Source organism: Xiphias gladius, chromosome 20 (genome assembly GCF_016859285.1).
Source record: "Xiphias gladius isolate SHS-SW01 ecotype Sanya breed wild chromosome 20, ASM1685928v1, whole genome shotgun sequence".
NCBI classification, from domain to species: domain Eukaryota; kingdom Metazoa; phylum Chordata; class Actinopteri; order Istiophoriformes; family Xiphiidae; genus Xiphias; species Xiphias gladius.
The window spans coordinates 23,674,798-23,696,585 of NC_053419.1; the positions used below are offsets into that span (position 1 = coordinate 23,674,798).

The 21,788-nt window shown below is 46.4% G+C and overlaps 1 protein-coding gene across 1 annotated transcript in view; it reads right to left on the reverse strand.

Moving 5' to 3' along the window:
* The window catches only part of LOC120805952 (seizure 6-like protein), a 57,403-nt gene extending 37,081 nt beyond the window's left edge, over positions 1-20,322 (reverse strand). The window contains exon 1 of the mRNA XM_040156526.1: positions 20,226-20,322. Coding sequence (XP_040012460.1) covers positions 20,226-20,322 — 97 coding nt within the window. The remainder of the gene's footprint in view (positions 1-20,225) is intronic.
* Positions 20,323-21,788: the final 1,466 nt, after the last annotated feature.

The window sequence follows — 21,788 nt, forward strand, 5'->3', positions numbered from 1 at the left end:
AATATTGCGCAGGCTATCACAGACAGTTTTTGGCTGCACTAAAAAGAAAGGTCAGGTTTTTATTTCAGCTGCAGGAATAACAGGTTTTGCTGCAAGCGTATCTCATCTGGTAGGTACGACGCTTGTTGAATCCCTCCGTTTACAGGATAATGTCTGGCCGTATTCGACAAAGCAATAGCTGAGATCTCGCAGCGGAGACATCACAAAAAACAAGTGCAACAGGTCAAAAAACACAAGCAGTCAGAAGATGAGACAGGTTGTAAAGAAGTCAACACTTATTTGCGGGTAAAACTGAAAGTGTCAGCGACGATCTCGCACTGGTCCTGCTGCTTCTGCTGCTGATCAACCCGACTGCCAACGACGGAAGAGTAGGAGTCTAGTCTCAGGCTAGGTGTGATCGCACGTGCTGAAAACACCTGACCACCCCCCAGCTTCTGCTGGCCACACAGAAACTCGAGAAAGTGGCGCAGTGAAATCCGTCCGAAGGGTCTTTGGGAAAGCTGTGGCTCAAGGGGCTGGGTGTTAGTCGGTGCAGTAGCGAGTGAATTTTATGATTTACTTTGCCCAACAAGCGAACCCGTGATCTCTGAAAGGAACCGAGTTTGACGCAGCATCTCACCGTTCTAAATTCCGGTGCGACATGACCGTTGGTAAAACGAGGCTTGCTTTACTTCAAGTCAATGCCAGCGCGTCCTGTCGGCTTAGCCCGCAGGCTTCAACATACCGGTCCACACCCTGCAAAAGTACCTCGCTGCACAGGAAAAACTGAAAAATGCACGAACAGATACAGCTAATAGGGACAAAGTTGAGCCCGGAAGCCTGTCCAAATTTTGTGACGGATGTTTACATCAGAGAGTTCGGGTTATGAATGATCCTCCACAAAACTCTGACAGACCTGGGGGTTTGTTTATGACCCGTCAGATCGCCTGTCGTGTACCTTGCAGCGTCGGACTTTTTTAAGTGGTGTCAATCTAGCAACGCTTTCCCAGGTCTCACCAGCAACAGTGCTATTATCATCAAAAAAAAATGGCCGAAACTACAAAAAATAAAGATCCCAGGGGCAATAATTATCCTTTAGGAGACACTTGTTTTAAATACTAGGACAACTTGACCGTCGGTGTGGCCCGGTGTTAACTATAAAAGGTTCACTGGTAATTGGACGAAGCCACTGGAAGCCAGACTGTGGTAAAAAACGCAGCAGTGGTGACCTCAGATGTGTAGGCCTCTCAAATCCAGGCGCTGGGCTAGCACACTGCACCGACTTAATGATTTCCAGTGTGATAAGTGACGAGTGCCAACACACGCAGGCGCACACACACACACACACACACCAATCGATGTTATCTTCGCGCTGACGCTTGAACTGCGCCCGGGGTCGGCGAGCGGAATGACCTGAAACTGGAAGCAGAGCTACTATCGACCCGACCAAATCAACGATGACCTCGGAGCAGGGGAGCATGTAGATATTCCCCTGCCTACTCATATGCACGCAGATGCAGTGTAAACGAGTTACCTGCACACGAGCATCTGTATAGTTCACGCTTTCACGTACACAGATGTTAAATGCTCGCAGCCTAATTAAAACTGAGTAACCCGGTGAGTATGCTTTTTCTAATGTCCCACATCAGGGATGAATGAATTTAAGGAATAAATAACAACGTCCTTCACCTGATGACGCAAAAGAGCGGTGGTAGCACTTCTTAAGCGAGCTAATTAAAGTTCATTCATTAAACCCGGCTGATTGGAAAATCAGTTAACAGGAAATGAGCGCCAGTAAAAACCAAACTGGGGTTTAAAAACACCAAAAGTACCAACCAGGTCAGAGGGAACTGAAGTTTTTGACTGTGACTTTTTTTAAACAGCCCTCATCGAGTACCACTGTCAGGACAGGAGATGTGAAGATGAACCGACGGGAGCTGGGAGACTGATGCAAGAGGATCCGGGTACATCGATACACAACCGCAGACCGGACCCAAATGTTTCATGAAATCCGTACAAATCGATCTTCCCAGATAACGCTCTCTCTGCGGTGCTGTGCTTCTAGTGTGCCCGCTCATCGTGCTCCCCCAGTCGTGTTCCTACTTCAAGTCATCCACAGCATCCGCGCAATGAAAGGAGCTAACGTGCACGGCCCCGCCTGAAATCTTATGAGGGCGATACGCGCAGTTAACACAGAGCAAGAAATGCTGGCGTTAGCAGTTAATGGTTCTTACAAATGGCCCCAGATTAAATGGCTTCATTTTCACATTCTTTTACTCAAAAAGCAGAAACGAGCTGCCGGAAGACTTCCTGAAGCTCATCTGATCTCCCGTCAACTCTTTATTTCTGGTTACGACCATTTGTGTGATCTAGTTTCTTTGTCCCTGACTTATGACTTAACTCTGGAGCTGTATGTTATGTTTCTGCGGGAAAGAAACAACCTTCAACTGGCCCCATCTCCTCCCGGTTACTGAAGCCATGTGGCGTTTCACTTAGAGGGACACGCGCCCGTACAGCGTTATTTAAAACGGACGGGGAAGATTTGTCGTGTGTCTTATCGCTGTGTTTATTTCTTCTGCTGTGCTCAGGTCTCCCATGCAAATGAGACCTCGATCTCAGTGAGACTACCTGATTAAATAGATGTTGTTATATAAAGGGAGACGGCATCCAGACAGCAATAGTTCAGTGAAGAATTCATCCTCCTCGGAGACCAGCCATGGGGTTTTCCACCGTATCCCTGCCCATATTTACCGTTGTTGGCGGGGCAGAAGATGTCATTTCCTAGAGTATTCCTGATTCAGTATTGGAAGAAAAAATCTAAGATATAATTCAGTTATTTTAGTCAGATTTTTATCGTTAAAAAGTAGGGTTTCAAAAAAAAAAAAAAATCAGCTCCGACACACACTTTCTACCCCAGTGGTAGGCAAATAGCACCTGCCCACAGCTTCAATCCCAAAACAAACGGTTTAATAAATACATCAGGTTCTTTTAAACAGTGCATACTGAGGACGTACAGACTTGTGTCTGCACTTTCTTTGTACAACTTTGGCCCCCTAATGAATAGTATTGAAAAAAAGGTAAGATAAATTCATTAAGTAGTGATGTTTCGGTCAAGAAACTCTCTTCGGGCAGCGTAAACAAGCTGATCTCCTGCACACCTGTCTGCATGCAGATGCGCATAGACCACTTTTTTCGGCATTGTCTGATTATTAAAAAAGGTGAAAATATCAAGTCTGACTGAGCTCATTTGAACTGAAACAGCGCCGAGTCACAGCGTATTGTGTCGTTACAAATGTAAATCTGGATATGAAACTTTAATCGTCCGAGAGGGAGAGATACACAACCCCAGTAAAGCTGCGTTCAGACGCCCGCGACACCTGTGAAAAATCAGCGCTGCCTCTGCTTAAGGCTCAAAAATCGATGCTCTAACATCATGGTTCCATGCCATAAAGGCTCAGCTGGTGAGTGTGTGTGTGTGTGTGGTGTCAGAGGCAGGTGCTACTGCAGCCAGGCATGACCAGCCTAGTTGAACAGATGGCATCATCTGTGGGATGTTTCTCCTTCACACCATCCTCTCCATCGTTTTCCTCATCCAACCCCACCACCACCACCACCACCACCACCCAAGTCATGACCAGCCTGTTGGTGCAGCTGTGCTTCCCTCGCTTCCTTCCACTCACCATCCTGTCAACTTCACTTTTACCCTTCCTCTCCGTTTTCCCATCCCTTTTGTTTTCCACGGTCGCAGCCTCTATGACTCTTTTTTTCTGCGTAAGGACACGGCATGTCACTGCCTCTGTGTTTCTCCCTTGGTGAACACATATGATTAATGGGCAATAAATCCTGTTGCTCAGCCATATAAACTTCTTTCCCCATTGGATTGTAGCACAACAACCCCAGAGCTTTATTCTAGGTGGGTGTCCTTTCCTTTTTTCACCCCTCAACAGCATGTACTACAGTGAAAAATGCACTTTTTATGGTCTCTGACATTTCTGAAATTACTTTTTCTGTTTTTTCCCACAATCATTCGTAACATTTCATGAACTAGGCGCGACTGAATGCAGACTGATATTATATTACACTGATATTAGATGTTCACAGGTATCTCAGCATTGGCGTATATATATGTCAGCTGCCAGCGCAGAAATACCACACGTCTGTTTCCCGGTAGCTAATAAAATGTAGTGCTATTACATCCTTTGTCCACTAGAGGCCACTGACAAGTTTATTATTCAGCTGTAAAATGTCCCGCTCACTACGTATCTTGTTCGCAATTCTTTAAAAAACACAAAACAAAGAAATTTAAGGAAATTTCATCAAAAATTTTATGTTTGGGTAAAAAAAAAACAAAAAAAACCACATGTCTCACATCTCCAATACACCATCCTCAATTCACCGAAAGATTTCAGTCATCTTGCCTTCATCAGGCTGAAGCTGTTTCCACTTGCTCTAAAAACAATTCACGGATCAGTCATGTCACCTAAGTCACCACAAATAACAAGCATGCAAAAAACGCGGCCGTCGTCCTTCTCTTAAAAAGTACTGCTCACAAAATGTCATTGCTTTTAGTTGATTTAAAAAAAACGCAGGGAAAATATTTTTGATAGTCTGAAGAAAAATGTAAAAAAAAATAAAAATAAAAAATAAAACCAGAAAGAGCCAAAAACGGTAAACGCTCAACCCTAATCTCCACCTCACTTCACGTCTGCTCTCAAAGTAAAAAACTGTAGAAGAAAAAAAAAAAACAATGAACAAAAACAAAACATTTCCCAATACATATTTTTATCAGATTTTTTAAACTCTCTGCCTCAAAAATCCAGTTTGGTTCTTCCTATAGCAGTTAGAGTGCCGGGTGACAGCGTGTACAAGTGTTGGGCTCGTGCACATTTGGCTTCAACTGCTGAAAATCAGGTTCCCTGTCCAGGTTTATAACGAGCAGGGTTTTTCTCCTACACATTTAATGTGAACTAGATGTGAGATCGGGCTGGCAGACATTTTTACCAGCGTCGCACTGCAGCGGGAAAGGCACGGGTGTAACCGATGACATCAACAGCGGCTCCACTTAGACGTACTCGTTGCATGACCCGGCTGCTGTGCACGCTGGCTCACTGACAAGAGTTACTGAGACACGTACATGGAGCAAAGCCTTCATTAATTATTAGTTGTGCTTTTCCTGCCAAATAAAACTACATGCTAATGATGGAACGTTTCTTACAAGGAATTGGATTTGTACAGTGAGTCACTTTGTAGGAGCTGGCTGTTAGAGGACAATGTTCAGAAGATTTGGTGCAGCTACACTGGGGCTGGTATCCACAGGAGGCTCGGCACAGTTAATTCTCTGACTTTACTGACTGAAATAGCTCAATTGATCGATTTTTAGATTAAAATTTAATCCATTTACTATGAGGTAAGGTCACACGGGGGTCGCTTGTAGTGATGCTAGCCCACAAACTTTATGGCACGTTTACTGTCAAATTCATTCTCACTGCTCTCATCAACCTGATTCCCTGCAGCAGCAAACGGCAGACAAAGTTAGCAACTGCTCGTGTAAAAACCTACACAGCCAGACAGCCAGACATTTCCCACAGGAGTTGGTGGGGACCAAACCAGAGCAAAAAGAAAGACGAATAGCGGACTTACAGTAGTCGTATTGCTAGAAACACGACTCCGAACGGATGCTAATGTTGCTCCCTGTCTGCTGGATCTATAAGTATGCAATTATTTGCTAATAAAGTTGTGATTAGCCATAACAACTTTATAAGGTAAGGTATGTCAGAGCAAGAGACTCTCCAGGGACTGGCCCGACCTGCACTGCCGCTGGTGTCGTGTTGACGTCTGTTTCCCCTTTGAGTGGCGGGGCGATATATTTTAAACCGTAACTACGAGCAGCCCCCGACTGGTAACGCCGAGTCAGGAACTACAGACGTGTCACCAAACCGTTGGCAGATTTGCTGCAAATGCAGCATCGATGGCGGTTATATGAAAGTGAAATACGGGATTAACACTAAATGCAATCCGTTCAGCTCATTTTATAGGAGCTGTGCGCTGTTTGTTTGGATTTGGTTTCGCTTGGTATCAAACTTGCTACAAATACGTGACACAACAAAAGTGGCTCGTTTGGGCTGTTTATCTGCTGTGACCTCAAGGTTAGCACCGGGGCTATTTACCTCGGAATAATGTGTGAACGCTCCCAAGTCGGACTAACGGGCCTTTTTTCCCGTTCTTCCCGTTATGCCGACACTGTGTGAATGCGACTTTAGCTCTCAGGCTAGGTTATGGTTATGGTGAGCCTGCCACAAGTCTTTATCGTATCTACACTATAAATTTTTGCATTCATTTGATATTTTTCTATATTTAAACTAAACGGAGGTGACGGGATGGACACAGTGGGCTGATTAACAAGCTTCTCAGCTCTGTGCTGCAGAAAGTTTGAATAATTTTTCAAGTCTTTTTTCCCGTATAAAAGTGGACAAGCCAGCGGTTGGCTACAATGCAGAAGCCTACTGATGCCTTTGGCTTACTCTGTGCGTCACGTGACCCCTTTTTTCCAATAGTGTTCCGGTAACATAACAGTGAGATAACTCACCTTCATGACTCTGATTGGTTTAAAGAATTGTAACAACACAACACCATGATGTGTTCATCTGTCGCGGAGATGCAGTGGCCTCTGCCAGCTCTGGCAATGACAGAAAGGTTTTACATTTTCACTGAATTGGTTGCCTTTGGTTATTTAAGTGACTAAAGGTTTTAAGACTTAAAATAACCAAAGTTAAATGTATATATATATTATTTTAAAATAATTAGGAATCAGGATTAGGAATATAATGTTCACATGATTTAAAAATGAGACGATCCCACAAACATTTGTGGGCACTTGTTGCACATTGTAACCGTATTTGCAGCGACGCTTGGCTACAGTTGTTGTGCCAAAGCTCACAGATGGACATCGGTGACAGAACGATGACTGTCAGCACCTTCTGGGATGACTGAGACTCACATTACACAGCCGCGATTGCGTTGTAGAAATATGTTTGTCATAGCAACTGGCTGGCCCCGGGACGAGCGTGACGGCGTCTCTTGCTTTGTGTTTGAGGCAATGAGGTGTGACTGTTTGTGAATGCACCAGGAATGAATACACAGAAAAGTAGAAAAAGATTTTTAAGTAGTGCGCTCTTTGCTGCCACAGCTCTATTGCTCCGTGTGTCTCCCCACTAGAAAAACATTTAATCCTCAGGAGGATTAAATGTTCTCAAAAAGAAAGGAGGAAGAGGAAAATATTCCCAAATCAGCGCCTTTTCACTTCTCTTTCAGGGCTGCTTCAGAGTTCGATGTGGGTTTAAGGCTAAAATTAGGACAGGATTACGTGGAAATGTCAGAGGTAGCGGTGGTAAAGGTTAGGATTAGGGGAAATGGTTAGGGAATGAATACAGTCAATGAAGTTCCTAAAAGTATGCTGCAGTAATACCAGTGTGTGTGTGTGTTTGTGCTGACATGTACACGTTTGTTAGCCGCTCGGCTGAGCAGAAACATCGCTATGTGAGTGCACTCACAGCCACGAGTCATTGAAACTCTCCTCACACTCCCGCCGGCCTCCAGTTAGGAGCGGGGGGGGTGATAGAGGAAAGTCATGCCAGTTGATGCCAGAGGAAACCGACAGCTCTAGCTCTCCGCAGACTGGGAATCTTGCTGCGTTTCCACTTCATGAGACATCCACATCAATGGAGACTTTCCATTTAGTTGATTGTGATTTGAAAGCACCGGTGGCTTTGCGTAATAACTGCAAACTGTATGGATTTTACATCACTGCTGTTTACCTCCTGACGTTCAGGTCAGCCACCGCTTTCCATTCATTCCAGTAAATGATGAAAACCAGGGCACCTGTTTGCAGAGACGTGCCTCTGGTCGGTTATTCGCGCAGCGAAACATGCTTGATTTTTGTTGCAGTTACGGTTATGGAGTTGTAAGCAGGGACTGGTGGGAGAGCAGGACTCTGATCTAATAGAATCCACTCAGCTGAATTTCAGACAACCTTAATGAAATTACCATGATTATCTTAAAGGAGAATTCAAGCTTATTACAACTTGGCCCTTATTTTTTATAGTTCTGGCCATGATTCCCGAGCTGAGGATGGAAACACGAAGCCACCACTACGACAAAGTCCACTGGGGCAAGAAACACGAGCAGTCAGACCCTCGGACAGGTTGGAAACAAGTCAACGTGTGATGCGGATTTTACAAGGACTTTAATTCGAGGTGAATTTGAAAGTGAATGCTCATGAAATGTTGGTAATAACCCTTCATTGCTTGGACAGGAGAACCGTGCGCACGCAACTGCAGTAGGTACAATAACGTACCCGGAATTCAGCAATTAACTTGGTGAGAAAAGAATGAGAAAAGACCCGAGTTGTAACAAACTGGAATTCCCTGTAATTTACCACTTTTATTTTCTACTGGATTTGATTTCCCAATAAATCTATCTTGTCAGCACAATTCTTTATTTTTAGATCCTTAAAGGATGAATCCGCTGATATTCCCTATTTTTCTTACTGCCCCATGTAAATCCCACGACATGATCAAGACTGCTAATGAGTCTGTCTACTAACAAGTGTTGTATGTGTATCAAAGGCTGACATCTCTTATTCATCTGCGCCATAGAGCGGCATTGTTGTCCAGGAACGACTCAAAACAGTGAGCCACGCTGTTGCGCTGGGCGCCACGTTCCTTCACTTCCACCAACACACACCGCCGTAGTTCATTTTGACCCGGTCCCACGCGCACCCCCCCGTCCTGCTGCCAAAGACTCTCACTGGGGCGCCACATGTGGATTAAACCGCCGCTGAAATTCGTCCTCCTCGACAATCTTCTCCCGCTTGAGCAGCGTTTTGATTAAAACCCCCAGCGACCTCGCCCGGCTCGTCGCCGTGCTAGCACCTAAATTCACTGGCGAGATCCCTCCAAGCCATCAGGCCTGCAGTTAGAAATGTGAGTCAGTCATTAATCACGGGTAATGGCTTTCTCAGTGTGCGATAAGTCATCAGCAAAAGTTAATCAGCGGCCTATAAACTGTAATAAACCATTAACGAATGGTTCTACAATATTCCATTAAATGTTTAGTTAGAAATGTTTATTATCAGCTTCTAAATGGATTTTGGTCCAGACGTCCTTGCAGCTCTTCTCCAGAGGATAAGTGGTCAAACCGTCCAGAGGTCTAGCTAATGAATTTAAGAGCCATAAAGAAAAGCATGGTGCTGGTTTGGAGGACGTACCACAACCTGGCAAACCTAAAAGGTGTTCAAATTATTACTACTCAGAACTGATCTATAAAGTGTTAGCAAATTGTTTATTCTCGGCAATAAATCCATTAACGACAGCTTATAAACTCTTTGTACGCGGCGCCTCATCAGAAAGTGGTTTAGCGAAAAATCTCCTGGTGGCGTGAACTCATAGCTCACTGTCGCGCAGCGTGCGCGCGTGAATGTGTGTGTTCGACGGCGTGTCTCGTGGGCCCGTCGCGGGTACGCGGGCATCTGTGCTTTTAATTCACGGACAGAAGAAAAAAGGTTGGACGTATCTCTTCGCCAGCCACATCAGATGTGGAGGGGGGCAGAGAGCAGAGCTGAGAGGAGTCGAGGAAGAGAAGGAGGAATGCTTTTAGCGCGAACCTCTGGGTGGCCGTGTCCCAAATGTCAACATGGAGAGCGTTCTGTCATAAATTATGAGGCAGAAAAGAAATACAAGTGCACGGTGCTAAAGAAACACACAACGTACTATTGTGTGTTAAAAACCCAGATATGTAGCATTTTCAGCGGCATTACACCGTAATTAACAACGAAGCCTGACGTTTTTTTTTCTTTTCTATTTATCTTTTGATATAAGAATTATTTTCCACAGTGTGATTCAGCTATAAAAACACCAACCTGAGCGCATCACTGCAGCTTTTACGGTAAGGAATAGTAAATGTGCTCTAAAAGCAGAGGGTTCATATGTCTTTTGAGAGCAGAGGTTGACTCTATCTGTTTCTATCCGTTACAGGCTTTATGTAGGACGTTCTAGTGAGGAGCTATTTTCATAAAATGTGTCATAAAAAAAATATTCCACTTTAGGGCTCTGATCAATCAGACCTGACCTTAGCGTAGATCGATGACCTGCTCTATTTTTCAGAAATGCCCAGCGGCGATGCGCCTATCCAGGCCTTTCTGAGTAAATCATCAAAAGGCAGATGCTAGCTCAGTAAGAATTGATCACGGTTCAGGAGATCCACAAGGTGACGACAGAATCGGGCTGTTAAGGACGATAACAGTGTCAACCGGCAAAACGTCTCACATGTATGGAGGTTATATTTCACTGGAGACTGGAGTTGAGCAGCAACGTGACTGATTTTGCCTTTTACAACATCTGTGGGTGCTTTTCAGCAACCAAGTGTCAAATCACAGATGTGGTACCAAGAACTTTAAAATAAAATATATATATATATTATTATTATTTAGCAATGGCAGTGGCATGGCTCTGCATGGATGGCAATGTCGCCGATGAATGTCCTCAGGTGATGTCACCTGAGTCAGCGGTGGTCGGGTCCGAAGACTGCGAGTTTGAAAAAAGTAAAAAAAAAAATAATGGGGCCGGGGAGTTAGAAAGCAGCGAGCTGACCAGACCTGGGTAGCCCGCTCCTCATCTCTGCTGCTGGCTACAGGCTGCGATAGCTGCTTCTAGCATGACACACACCTGAATCTCCAGCCTAAGTGTCGGGGGTCGAGTTGCATCGTGGGTAATGTAGGCACCAGGTTTTGACGAGGAGGAAGAAAGTGTGGAATAAAAAAAGATAAATCTGGATCTGTTGCATCGATTTTGATCTTTATTTCTAAATTGTACTTCGTGAGTCTGACAATTTTATAGGAGTGAAACGCTAAGTCAGTGGAGCGCTCCGCTCAGGACGCGTCGTTTTTCCTTTTTCTACTCTACCACAGAGTTCTCAGTGTAACATCTGCAGTTTAACAGTTAAAACATGATGAGTTGCGCGTTACAAAACCAATATGGACATAATAATAGTAGCAAATAGATGAGAATAAAGCACAAAACAGCCTCACAGAGATGAGGCTCTTAGTCTCCCTGACACAGTTTTCACAAGTAACTGCAAGACAGTGAAAATACAATTCTGATAGAAAGAATAAAGGCAACAAAATGATGCCTGTGATGGATGACTTATCACCAGTAAATTTCAAGTCTCTGCAAGTGGATTTTCATTCTGTACACAAATTACTGGAAAGCAGTGATTGCCTGCAAGGCAGGGAATCAATCAAAAAAAAAAAATATCTATAGCAAAAATAAAACCATGCAAAACCAACAGTCAAGTCATTTAAAACTTCTACCCTCAGACATTTTCTGCCTTTCTATCTAGAGCTGGCTCACTGAATCCAGTTTGAACAATGTTTTCATTGTGCCCAGGCAACAGCAGAGCCTCGCTCAGATTGAGTTTTTTAGTGATGTTTTTTAGGGCTTGAGAAACTATCTGGCAAACGTAGGAAGAAGAAGTCGGTTTCGGCTTCGGCTTCAGTTTTAGTGGATCTACACAGCAGCTCAACCCCCCGTCCTCCACCTCAGAGCATGACCGGCAGCCATCATTCCGCAGGAAGTCGAGGTCTGGCTTTGCTCTAAATTCACCCTACCTCCTCCCTCACAACTGTCGCACCATAAATTTCTCAACACCTCAGAGGGGCTTTGCTGGTGCGAGGGCTCCGCACACCCCGTGACAGGAACCAATCAATCAATCAATCAGTCCCCCGACCAGGGAGCGGAGCAGCGCCGCGACATTGAACCTCACTGCCCAGACTGGAGCCCAGACATCCTTTAAATCCCACAATGCTCAGCTCCTCCCCGCAGCCTCAGGCCTATTCGAGTCGAGGTTCGAGGGGGACAAACACACTGACTCGACAGCCCGACAGGCAGGGCTGTCAGCGTCGCTCTGAGCGGCGTGCGGCGTGGATTATCGCACACACAGATGCGGTTGGTGGAACGTGTCAGACCTACTTCCGTGGGACTCGGCACATCAAAGGCAGATAGATGAGGGAGCGGAGCGGTGGCTCAGCGTAAACGTTGAGGCAAATGGGAGCTGAAATATTAACCTTTTAAAAGGCTTGGCTGCAGACATACTTGATTCTGCCAGTCTGCTTTGAGTGAGTTTGACAAGGCAAAGTGTAAGAGCAGTTTGTGTGTGTGTGTGTGTAACTCAGTCGGACGAAAATCCAAATTGTCGCTCTAATCCCAGACCGTATCAAATCTCTCTTTGGATCAAAATTCATCATGTGCTGTTGAGCAAAAAACGGACAACATTTTCAATTTTCTTTTCTAAGTACGCCTGTGGAATCGGGCATTACATATGGATCTGACTCGACGAATCATTACAAGAGATTTGGCTTGTCCTTTTTTCCTCCATGGCTCGTCGTGGACTGTGAAGAGTTTCCGAACCAGTTGGATACTGACATCAAAGCAGGGGCCCTATTTATCAACCTAATAATAATAAGAATCATCATCATCATCATTTTCGGCATTTTTGTGCGTAAATGAGCCTGTGCACAAACACATGGATGTAGAGTAGGTGAGCTTTCATCGTCCCCTGCGTAAAAATATATGTGAGACCCAATAACTTGGCCAGATACAGTGGCCTCAGCCTTTTGGACCCCACTGTTTCTTCCTGGCCAATATATCGGCAAATATTAGCTTAATGAGATATATCGCTATCAGCGTATATGTTGGTTGACAGGGACCGAGGAATCTCCGTACAGCGACGCCGAACTAGGTTTGAGGTTAATTTAGAGATTCTGTCACCATTTCATAGTTTCTCCACCAAAAGGCACTGACAAGTTGATTTTTCCTCTTTAAAACGTGCTCCTCATTTTATCTTTTTAAAAACAACAAAGAACAAAACTAAGGGATCTCTGCTATCAGATTTTTAAAATTCCCCAAACACCGATATGAGTACCGGCCTCAGAAATCCCCTAACTGTCACATTTAACGTGAACAGAACAAGTGGGAGAAATTCGCATAAAGTTCTTCCCTCCAGACGAATCATGTTTAGCTCACAGACACATTTAACACACGTTCTCTGCATGCTTTGATAAATGAGGTTCCGGGAATGTAGAAGGACAACAGACAAAAAAAACCTGATTGGTTTAGTTTCAACTGCAAGCACACACACACACACACACACACACACACACACACACACACACACACACACGCACACGCACGAACACACACACACACACGCCCATTGCTTAAAACAGACATACACAAAGTTAAGCCTCAGTTAATTGCTTCTATTGTAGAGAAGTGTCAGCAGCATCCGTGCAATCCCGCGGCCATCCTACAGAGGATAATCCGGGATACTGAGGCAAGTCACACACACACACACACACACACACACACACACACACACACACACACACACACACATTCAAACTGTTTTAAACAGCTGCACTGTGTCACAGAGGTCTAAGCAGGCCTGCTGTGGCGGAGACATCACTGGCAGTAAGACCGACTCATGGGTCCTCTTTTGATGTCAACACCACGCTCAGAGGAAGGTTGGCGCCAGGGGAGACGCGTAACCCCCCGACCGACTCCTCCGCCCGCCATACGCACACACACAACTCTGATTCATTCACTAAGATGTTGCTGTCTCTGGTAAGATTTGTTGCAGAAGCCCGGACCATATGTCGCAGTGGGTGAGAGACCGAGAAGCGGCGGCTCTCACTTGTGGCCCTAATGAGTCCAGGAGCTAATTGAGATAGCGGCCTGTGCTGGGTCTACACTCCTCCAGCTGCAGCAAACACAAACAAGGATAAACACACAACACACCCCCAAAATAAAGAGGAATCAGGACAAAGACCCTGAGCCAAACAGCTTTCCTACGGTTGTACGAGAAAAACTGCTGCTCTCAGCTCATTGGTTCCTACGAGAGAATCTTTAAAAATACTCACAGATATATCGTTTCAAGCAGCCGCTCAGAGGAAGAGGAGCATTTGTTGGGGACTATTTTCAGCAGCGGATGAATCCATATTTGGTGCTGTAGTGAGTATTTCTGGCAGCAGGACGGCGTGTGTGTGTGTGTGTGTGTGCGGGACTGAGTCAGAATAAACTCCAGTGTGTGCGTCCATGGTGATGAAGGAACTCGTCACCCAGAGCAACAGTGAGACTCACTGATGCGTTTTAATAGTTTTTAACAACAATGGAGCTCTACGGCTCAGGGTGTCAGATATATATTTAATCAGAATTTGGGTAAATATGAGTATTGATACCCAGGCTTAGAGAACTCGGATCAGGACCGGGGCCAATAAAATCGATCGGGGCATCTCTAACTCGATAGACCAAACAACACGTGGCTCCGGGGCTGAAGTCTGTGTTATGAGGATTTGACACCTCTTGGACTGAGTGAAAGAAAATCCAGGCAGCAATTATCTTTCCTCCAAAAAGCAGCTTGCAAAGTAAATTAGTAGCATGTAAAATGCATTTTGCTATGCTGATGAATTCACACTACAAATACAATTCAATGATAAGTAGACTCCATGTTAACGCTGCAATGGATCCTCTATCTCCTCTGAGTCTCCGCAGGTTGAGTTTCACGCTGTAGCAGCGTTACCTGCGACCGGCAGCTGCCTGGAAGGTGCGGCAGGAAATCAATTTAACTTCCATTATGCCTCCAAAAGAGCTGTGCGCTAATGCAACATACAGACAATATGCAGGTAATAGTATAAAAGCTGCTAAACTACTGCTTCGGTCTTCTAAACCTGGACCGCAGCTATGTACTTTATCAGAAAACACAGCATTAGCTCTTCATTAAGAACACACTGATCTCTGTAATCATGTTAATCAGGGGCTCATATTCTGAGGAGCTCTCCTGGAAACGAAAGGTTAAACCCCGCTAAGCCCACCTGTGCTCCGCTGCTGCTGCTGCTGCTGCTGCTGCTGCTGCTGGGCCAAAGACTGCTGCTGATTAAAATGGGGTCACCTCCAACTTTCTGCTGGTTCCCGCCTACTTTTGTCTCATAAGCACCACTTCTCTTCTCTTTTCTTCCTGCTGCGTCTCCGCAAACGGTTCCACCTGCCGTGCCTTTTGATTCCGCCGGCGCTTGTTGTAATCAGATAGCATTCATAGATCAACTGCACGATCCATTTCACAGGGATGTAAATTAATACGGATACGTGAACGGATAAGAAAGGTTCCCACCGCTTTATTTTCAGTCGCATCCCAACACAACGAACGTCAGACTCACACTGCTACCTTCATCAGTGGTATCGAGATCCACAGGATCAATTCACTCAATGTCACAAAAGGTGAGGGTTTCGGTCACAGGACCAATCAGACTAACACCAATGACCAATCGGAAGAGGGGAGTAACAGGCAAAAAGGTGTCCCACATGACATCCTCGGCTACCTGGGCGCGGTCACACGACTTTCAAGAAAATCGGAATGAACGCGCGGGACGATGCGTGTCACATGAGTGTGTGTGTGTGTGTAAGTGCAGATCATTTTTCTGCGAAATAGGACAAAGTAGGTTTAAGTCCAGTATTCAGACGCTCGGCAGGATTCATCCTCAATAACTTCTCGACCGTCTCCAGGTTTGTTGCGGAGCCGCAGGACGAGGCTCGACTGATGTTGCACAGGTTTTATTTCCATTTCAGATTCCAATGAGGTTTTTTCTTCATTGCCGAATCTGAATAAGATCCCGTTGAATGTAATCTCCTGCGCGGATACTCAAGCCTGATTATCTGCGCCGTTTGACAATAGAGGAGGTGAAGTTAGGGACCGTCTTAAAAGCGCATCCGCAATGGCCAAGGGAGCTTTTCAGATGTCTGTCCCAGTTTTCTATGGTTTTTCCTCCAAAGCCTTAAAACCAAATTCATTTTTATCTGGTCCTCCACCCAGTACATTTGAAATCTTGCAGTATGACCCAATGAGCCAAGATGGCCAGAATTTTCTCAACAGCTTTCTTACTATTTTTTATTTATTTAATTATAGACAATTCAAACCAACTTTACATTCATCTACGCCTCCTCCCCTTAAATACACACTTCCAGTTTCTAATGAACAATCATGCAACGTGGCCCAGTGTAACGCTGACATGTATATTCTCCTGTTCTATTTCCGCTTGGGCCGTTAATGGTTACACAGCTTTTATTTTGACTCAGTTTAGACTTTTTGAAGGAAATACAAATCTCGTCCATTTAATTTGAAGTATTACCGTGACGACGTGAATATAAGACAGTGTTTTTCCGCGGGAGTTGCGTTTGAACCTTAGTGCCGCTGGGCTAGCGAGGGTTTTCGGTCTGTTCATGGCGAGTCTTTCAGAGTTAGTCAGCATTAGAAGTGTTCTGTTTAGCCTGTTTCACCCGGAGTTTCTGAAGCCTCATGTAACATGTCTTACGTTTTGCTTTAATGATGTTATTTCATGTCTTACTCTTATTAGAGAAAATGCTTTGAGGATGAGGACGGATTTCTCCTTGGATAACAGTATCTTGGGGAAATGAAAGGGTGGAGATGATTTCTAAAAACTTCCAATTTAGACCTCGACCGCCCGAATTCCGATTCACCGTATTTCTGGGACAAACTCTAAACAGATAAGAACAGCAACTTTGCTTTATACCCCTGCTGTTTCATATTATCTTTCTCAAACCTCCCCTCGTGTTTCTCTCTCCCTCAGCCTTGCTTTGTCCCATTCAGTGTCTCCTTCTGATGCTTACTTGACAAAATAGTCTCAAAAGTTTGAGGCCTGCGGATCTAGTTGCATAATTAGGCCAGGGTTATTCATCCATAAGAAACAATCTAATCTGCCCCCCCCCCAGTTCCACTTTTCTCTCCTCTCACCCACAAGTAATGGGAGGAGGGGAAAAACAGAGGAAGACTGAAAGAGGAACCGAGGAAGGTAGCTGAGGAGGAAACAGGAGAGGAAACAGGAGAGGTGATGTGATGAGAGGAGAAAGGCAGATTACAAGATAGATGAGTTTTTGAGAGAAGGGGAGAGAAGATCTGGATTTTGTTAAAGTATGCAGACATGCCTCGTTGATAGTGGTACAACAAAATGGAAGTGTGGGTCGATAAAAGAGCTCCATGTTGCTCTCCGGATGGAAACCGCAGTTGGCTGTGCTTCCCAGCTGGAGCTCTTGAATCTCTACTCAGCTGTCAAGCTGTCTTTCTAGCAGATTATCGCTCTCACCCCGAGAAATTAGACCATGCAGTGATCCAGCCTATCTTCATACACAGGCACAAGGCAGGCATTAAAGAAACAAAACAAAACACACACACACACACACACAACGCGTAACCACACACAATCACAAACCTGCCCTGTGACATTACATCTCCGCTGGGTGATCTCATTAAACACAGACAGCGATGGTGAGATGAAACCAGTGATGCAGCGCGTGATACGGAGTGTGTGTGTGTGTGTCTACGGTAGGTCTGTGTGTGTGTGTGTGTGTGTGTGTGTGTGTGTTAGTGGCTGCATTTACAGATCGAACATTTGCCCACGTACACAGAGACGGGAGTGACAGGGATTAACTAGAAGACTGAAGCCTGCTGAGAACTGACCGAGGGCTTCGCGTTAACGTGTGTTTGTGTGTGTGATGGGGAAATTAGTGAAACTGAACTCAGCGGGGAAGGCCTCATTAACAGTCACGGGACATTCGGCGGCACTGTGAGACCAACTGTCGCTTTGGATTTTCAGAATAAAATCACAGAGTGGACCTGACCGAGTCTGCCGGAACGGGACGTTCGGTGAGAACCGCACGAGGCGACGACGGGCGTCAACTTTTTTGACTGACGCGATAATTATGATATCTTGTAAATGACCTGTCACTGACACCATCCACGAACCAGCGTGCTCGCAGAGGAAGTTCATCTGCAGGTTACTTTCTGGAGTAATCGTTTAGCAGCGGTGGCACGTAACGTGCAGGCTAGTACTTTTACTCCAGGACTGTACCCGAGTACAGTCACGAGGCACGGGTACTCTGCTTGAGTATTTCTACCTTACGCAACGACTCCGCTACGTCTCCGAGCCAACTATTGCACCACAGCATTGCTCTGACAACTTTGGTTACCGCTCGCCCCGTCCAATGAAAACCATGTATCTCCAAATCTGATTCGTTATCCTGAAAATCTGAAGGAGCGAACGCTCCCTTCGTGAGCGGAGAAAAATTCTCCCCGTCCTTGGGCCACGTGAACAATCTCCGATTAGCCCGAAACTGCATCGTCACGAAGCTGAAAACGGGTGTTTTTCTCAGCTCAGGGAAGGTTCACTTTTTAGAGATACCTGATACGAGTGAACAGCAGTAAAATGCATTTTAGCTGTTTAAAAATTGTTTAGTTGTTGAACCTGACGTAGGAGGAAATGCTGGGTTCGCATTAGCAGTAACTCGATACAGCTGTATTAAGAAAACCGCCAGGCTGGTGTCAGCGAGCTCCTTTCCATCCACTGGTTCTGTGCACATTTTCAATTTGTGCATAAGAAAACCAGAGTGGAAAGACTGGAAATTAGAGAAAAACTTGAAATACTGCAAAACGTTTTTTACGCTCGGCTGAGATAGAAAACAATAAAAGCAAAATGTGACAACGTGTCAGTGAATAAACGCAGGAAGCGACTGAAACGTCGCTCGTCGCCTCCAGTGAAGAGAGGAAACCGTCGGGTCTGTGAGGAGCCGTGAGGAGGCTGGAACCTTCCTCACATCAAAACATGGAACCAGCAGTAACGTCAGGGTTCCATCACGTTCTCCAGGTGGTTCTCCATCGTCCGAGCTCCGACCGCAGCTCTTTTAACGACCTCGTCTCTGCGGTGGTTCAACGGCGGCGACTGGAGGATCGGCTCCACCGGCTGTTTGTCGGTCGACGCGTACTCACGCAGCGGGAGTGGACGGAAACGAGCATTAAGTTTCATTTTCCTTTTCGCCGACCTGCTGGAAATTCGTGTGAAATTTGGCTGGGTTCGGAGGGGGAACCCTGGATCGCTCGCTTCGTGGACCCCGCACCGAATAATGGAAACTAGCCTGTAGAGAGGAGATACTGAATGCAAATACACTGAACGACCACCGCTGGAAAACGGGTTCTGATTTCACGAAAATCTGTTTTCCGATCCGCCACCACTACGGTTGAAATTCTAATCCTTCGGTCTGACCATTGTTTAGGGTTTAAGATGCTGACCGTCAACGTCAACGTCCACAGTTGGGAGTCCAGCTGGGGACCTTTCTTCGCATCTCTCTCTTCCTCATTTCCTGTCAACTCTCCGCTGTCGCTGCCTATTATAGGCATAAACAACAAAAATAATAATGATATCGGTCGTTTTTATGAAGGCAAAGACAAAGAACAGATTTTATCGTTGGCTGGTTGCGGGTTCTCAGATGTGTGGACTTGACGCTTGGCTTTGTCCCAGGTGGGAGTAAACTGAATACCTTTGGGTTCTGGACTGTCGATCGGAGAGAACAAGCCACTGATCAGGTTTCTCACCGTTTCCCAACATTTCAAACCCAGAGAGTTGCTGGCACATTCACTGATAATGAAAAAATAAATAAATTTAAAAAATCATCAGCTGCAGTGCAAAGTCCACACCCCCAGGCTCGTAAAAAAACAAAGGAAGCCTGTCATATCCAAGACCCGGACCAGATGACTCTGATGACATCAGCGGGGTCGTTTTCTGAGACCAGGCTCCTACCGAGGCGCAGAAGATAAAGGGTGTCTACTCGGGGAAGTGGTGGGAGCAGGCATAAGCAGCCCGTGCTCCGGTCCTAGCCTTGTCACGAGACGACGCACTCCTCGACACCCGCAACCTTTCTACACGTCAACTTTCCTCCCACCGCGGGGCTCTGCCGACGGCCGCAATTCGCCCCTGCCCCCGACGGTCGAGGCTCCCACGCACACGAGTGGGCTCCGGTCCACATGGACTCCGAGGACGCTCGGAGCTGCTCGGAGCTGCCCGCACGGCGAACGGCCACCGGCGGCGTCTGTTTTGTCAAAGACTTCGCTCGCCGCTCCCGACTCTCTCCCTCCTCCCACGAGTCGCGAGGGGAGACGTCTCGGAGCGAGACAGGGACGCCCGGAGAGACGAGTTGGGCTTTTTTTTTTTTTCGCAGCGCAGGAGAACTGAACTCGAGCTGCTGTCATTCTGCTTGGACACAAGCCAAGACAGAGGACGATGCGGGGGGGGGGGGCATGCAGAGGGTTACACTAGGGCTACCTGGCTCACGATCACACGGGAGACACCGTACCTCCTGCCGAAGCGCCGCTCCACAGCAGCCCGATGCACAGCACCGCGGGCCAGGTGTCGCGGAGTCGGTACCCGACCGAGCGGGCGGCCGGTGGCATGGCGACAGAAGCCGGTCCGGGGAAGAGGCTGTATCTGTCGCGGAGAAGCGGCAACAGGGGACGGGCTCCCGGGTCTGGCGGCTGGCTGATTCGCGGTCAGTCGGTCAGGTAGAGCCGGTAACGTCGTGGTCAGGATCAGAGACGGTCCGCCTGCGAGCGCAGCATCCTCCTGACTGCAAGGAGCGCCTCCTGCTTTCTGCCTCCGATCTGTCCTCCTTTTCTCCTCCGCGGGCTCTTCTGTCCTCTCTCTCTCTCTCTCTCTCTCTCTCACACACACACACACACTCAGTCCCACATAGTCTCTCTCTCTCTCTCTGTGCGTGCCCCCTCACCCGCCCACCCCTGTCCACACACAACCTGACCTTAATGATAATGAAACTTTTGCTAGAGAGAGAGAGAGGGTGTGTATATGTGTCAGGTTGACTGTGGTGGGCTGCAGTAAGATCAGGACACACTTACATAAGATAGAGAGAGAGAGAGAGAGAGAGAGAGAGAGAGAGAGACACAGAGAGAGAGAGAGAGAGAGAGAGAGGGAGGCAAAACAACACTGTCCCATGTGGTGCAGATTTAGGCTACTGGACGGATGAGGGGACGGAAGATGCGTTTGGAGGGGGTGGAGGGTTAATTTAGGGGCCATCCCGTCCAGAGCTGGTAATCCGTATAAGTAGCTGTATTCCACCGGAGCAGTCTGCCGCAACCCGAGGCTCTCCCGCGAACCCTTAGGCCCGAACGCGCTGCGGGGTGACCACTAAAATACTGGTCCTCATCGAAAGATCTGACCCATCGAGTCTGCCCGGATGCAGCCTCCGCGACTGACATTTGAACATTTTGGTGGCAGCAGCGGGAGAGCTGCGGCGCCAGCAGCTCGGCTCCAAGGCGAAGTCGGACATTTCGGGGAATGCGATTTAGTGGCTTCCTTGCCAAGTGCTAATGAGCGAGAATAATAGCAATAATAATCACGATGAACTTCATTTGAATTGCACCTTTCCTACGAGAAATGACAGGCAGCGAGTCCTACACGTGCCAATAGATATAAAAACAGGGATGTAAAACCTTTCTGAATAATACTAATAAAACTAAAATTAAAAATAGAATATATAGGGCGCATAAAATGAAGCAGAAAACAAGATTTTAAAAGAGTGCTGAGCAAAGGGCAAAAAAGAAATTCGGGCCTGTATCTGGAAAGTCACATCGAGTTAAAGGCTGAAGCGAAGAGATCCGTTCTTAGCTTTATTCTAAAAAACGTTCAGCGAGCCGCCCTCCCCGGTGTCCATAGGCGGCGTGCTCCATAACCGGGCTTCCATCCAGCAAGACCTCCAGTAAGCCAGCAGCCGACGACGGCGGTGTTGATGAGGGCAAAGGGGTTGCAGCTTGGTCCCGGCCCATTAAGGGCTTTGCATATGAGGAAGAGGACTTTAAAATCAATTCTAAATGTTACAGGAAGCCAATGCAGAGCAGCTAAAACT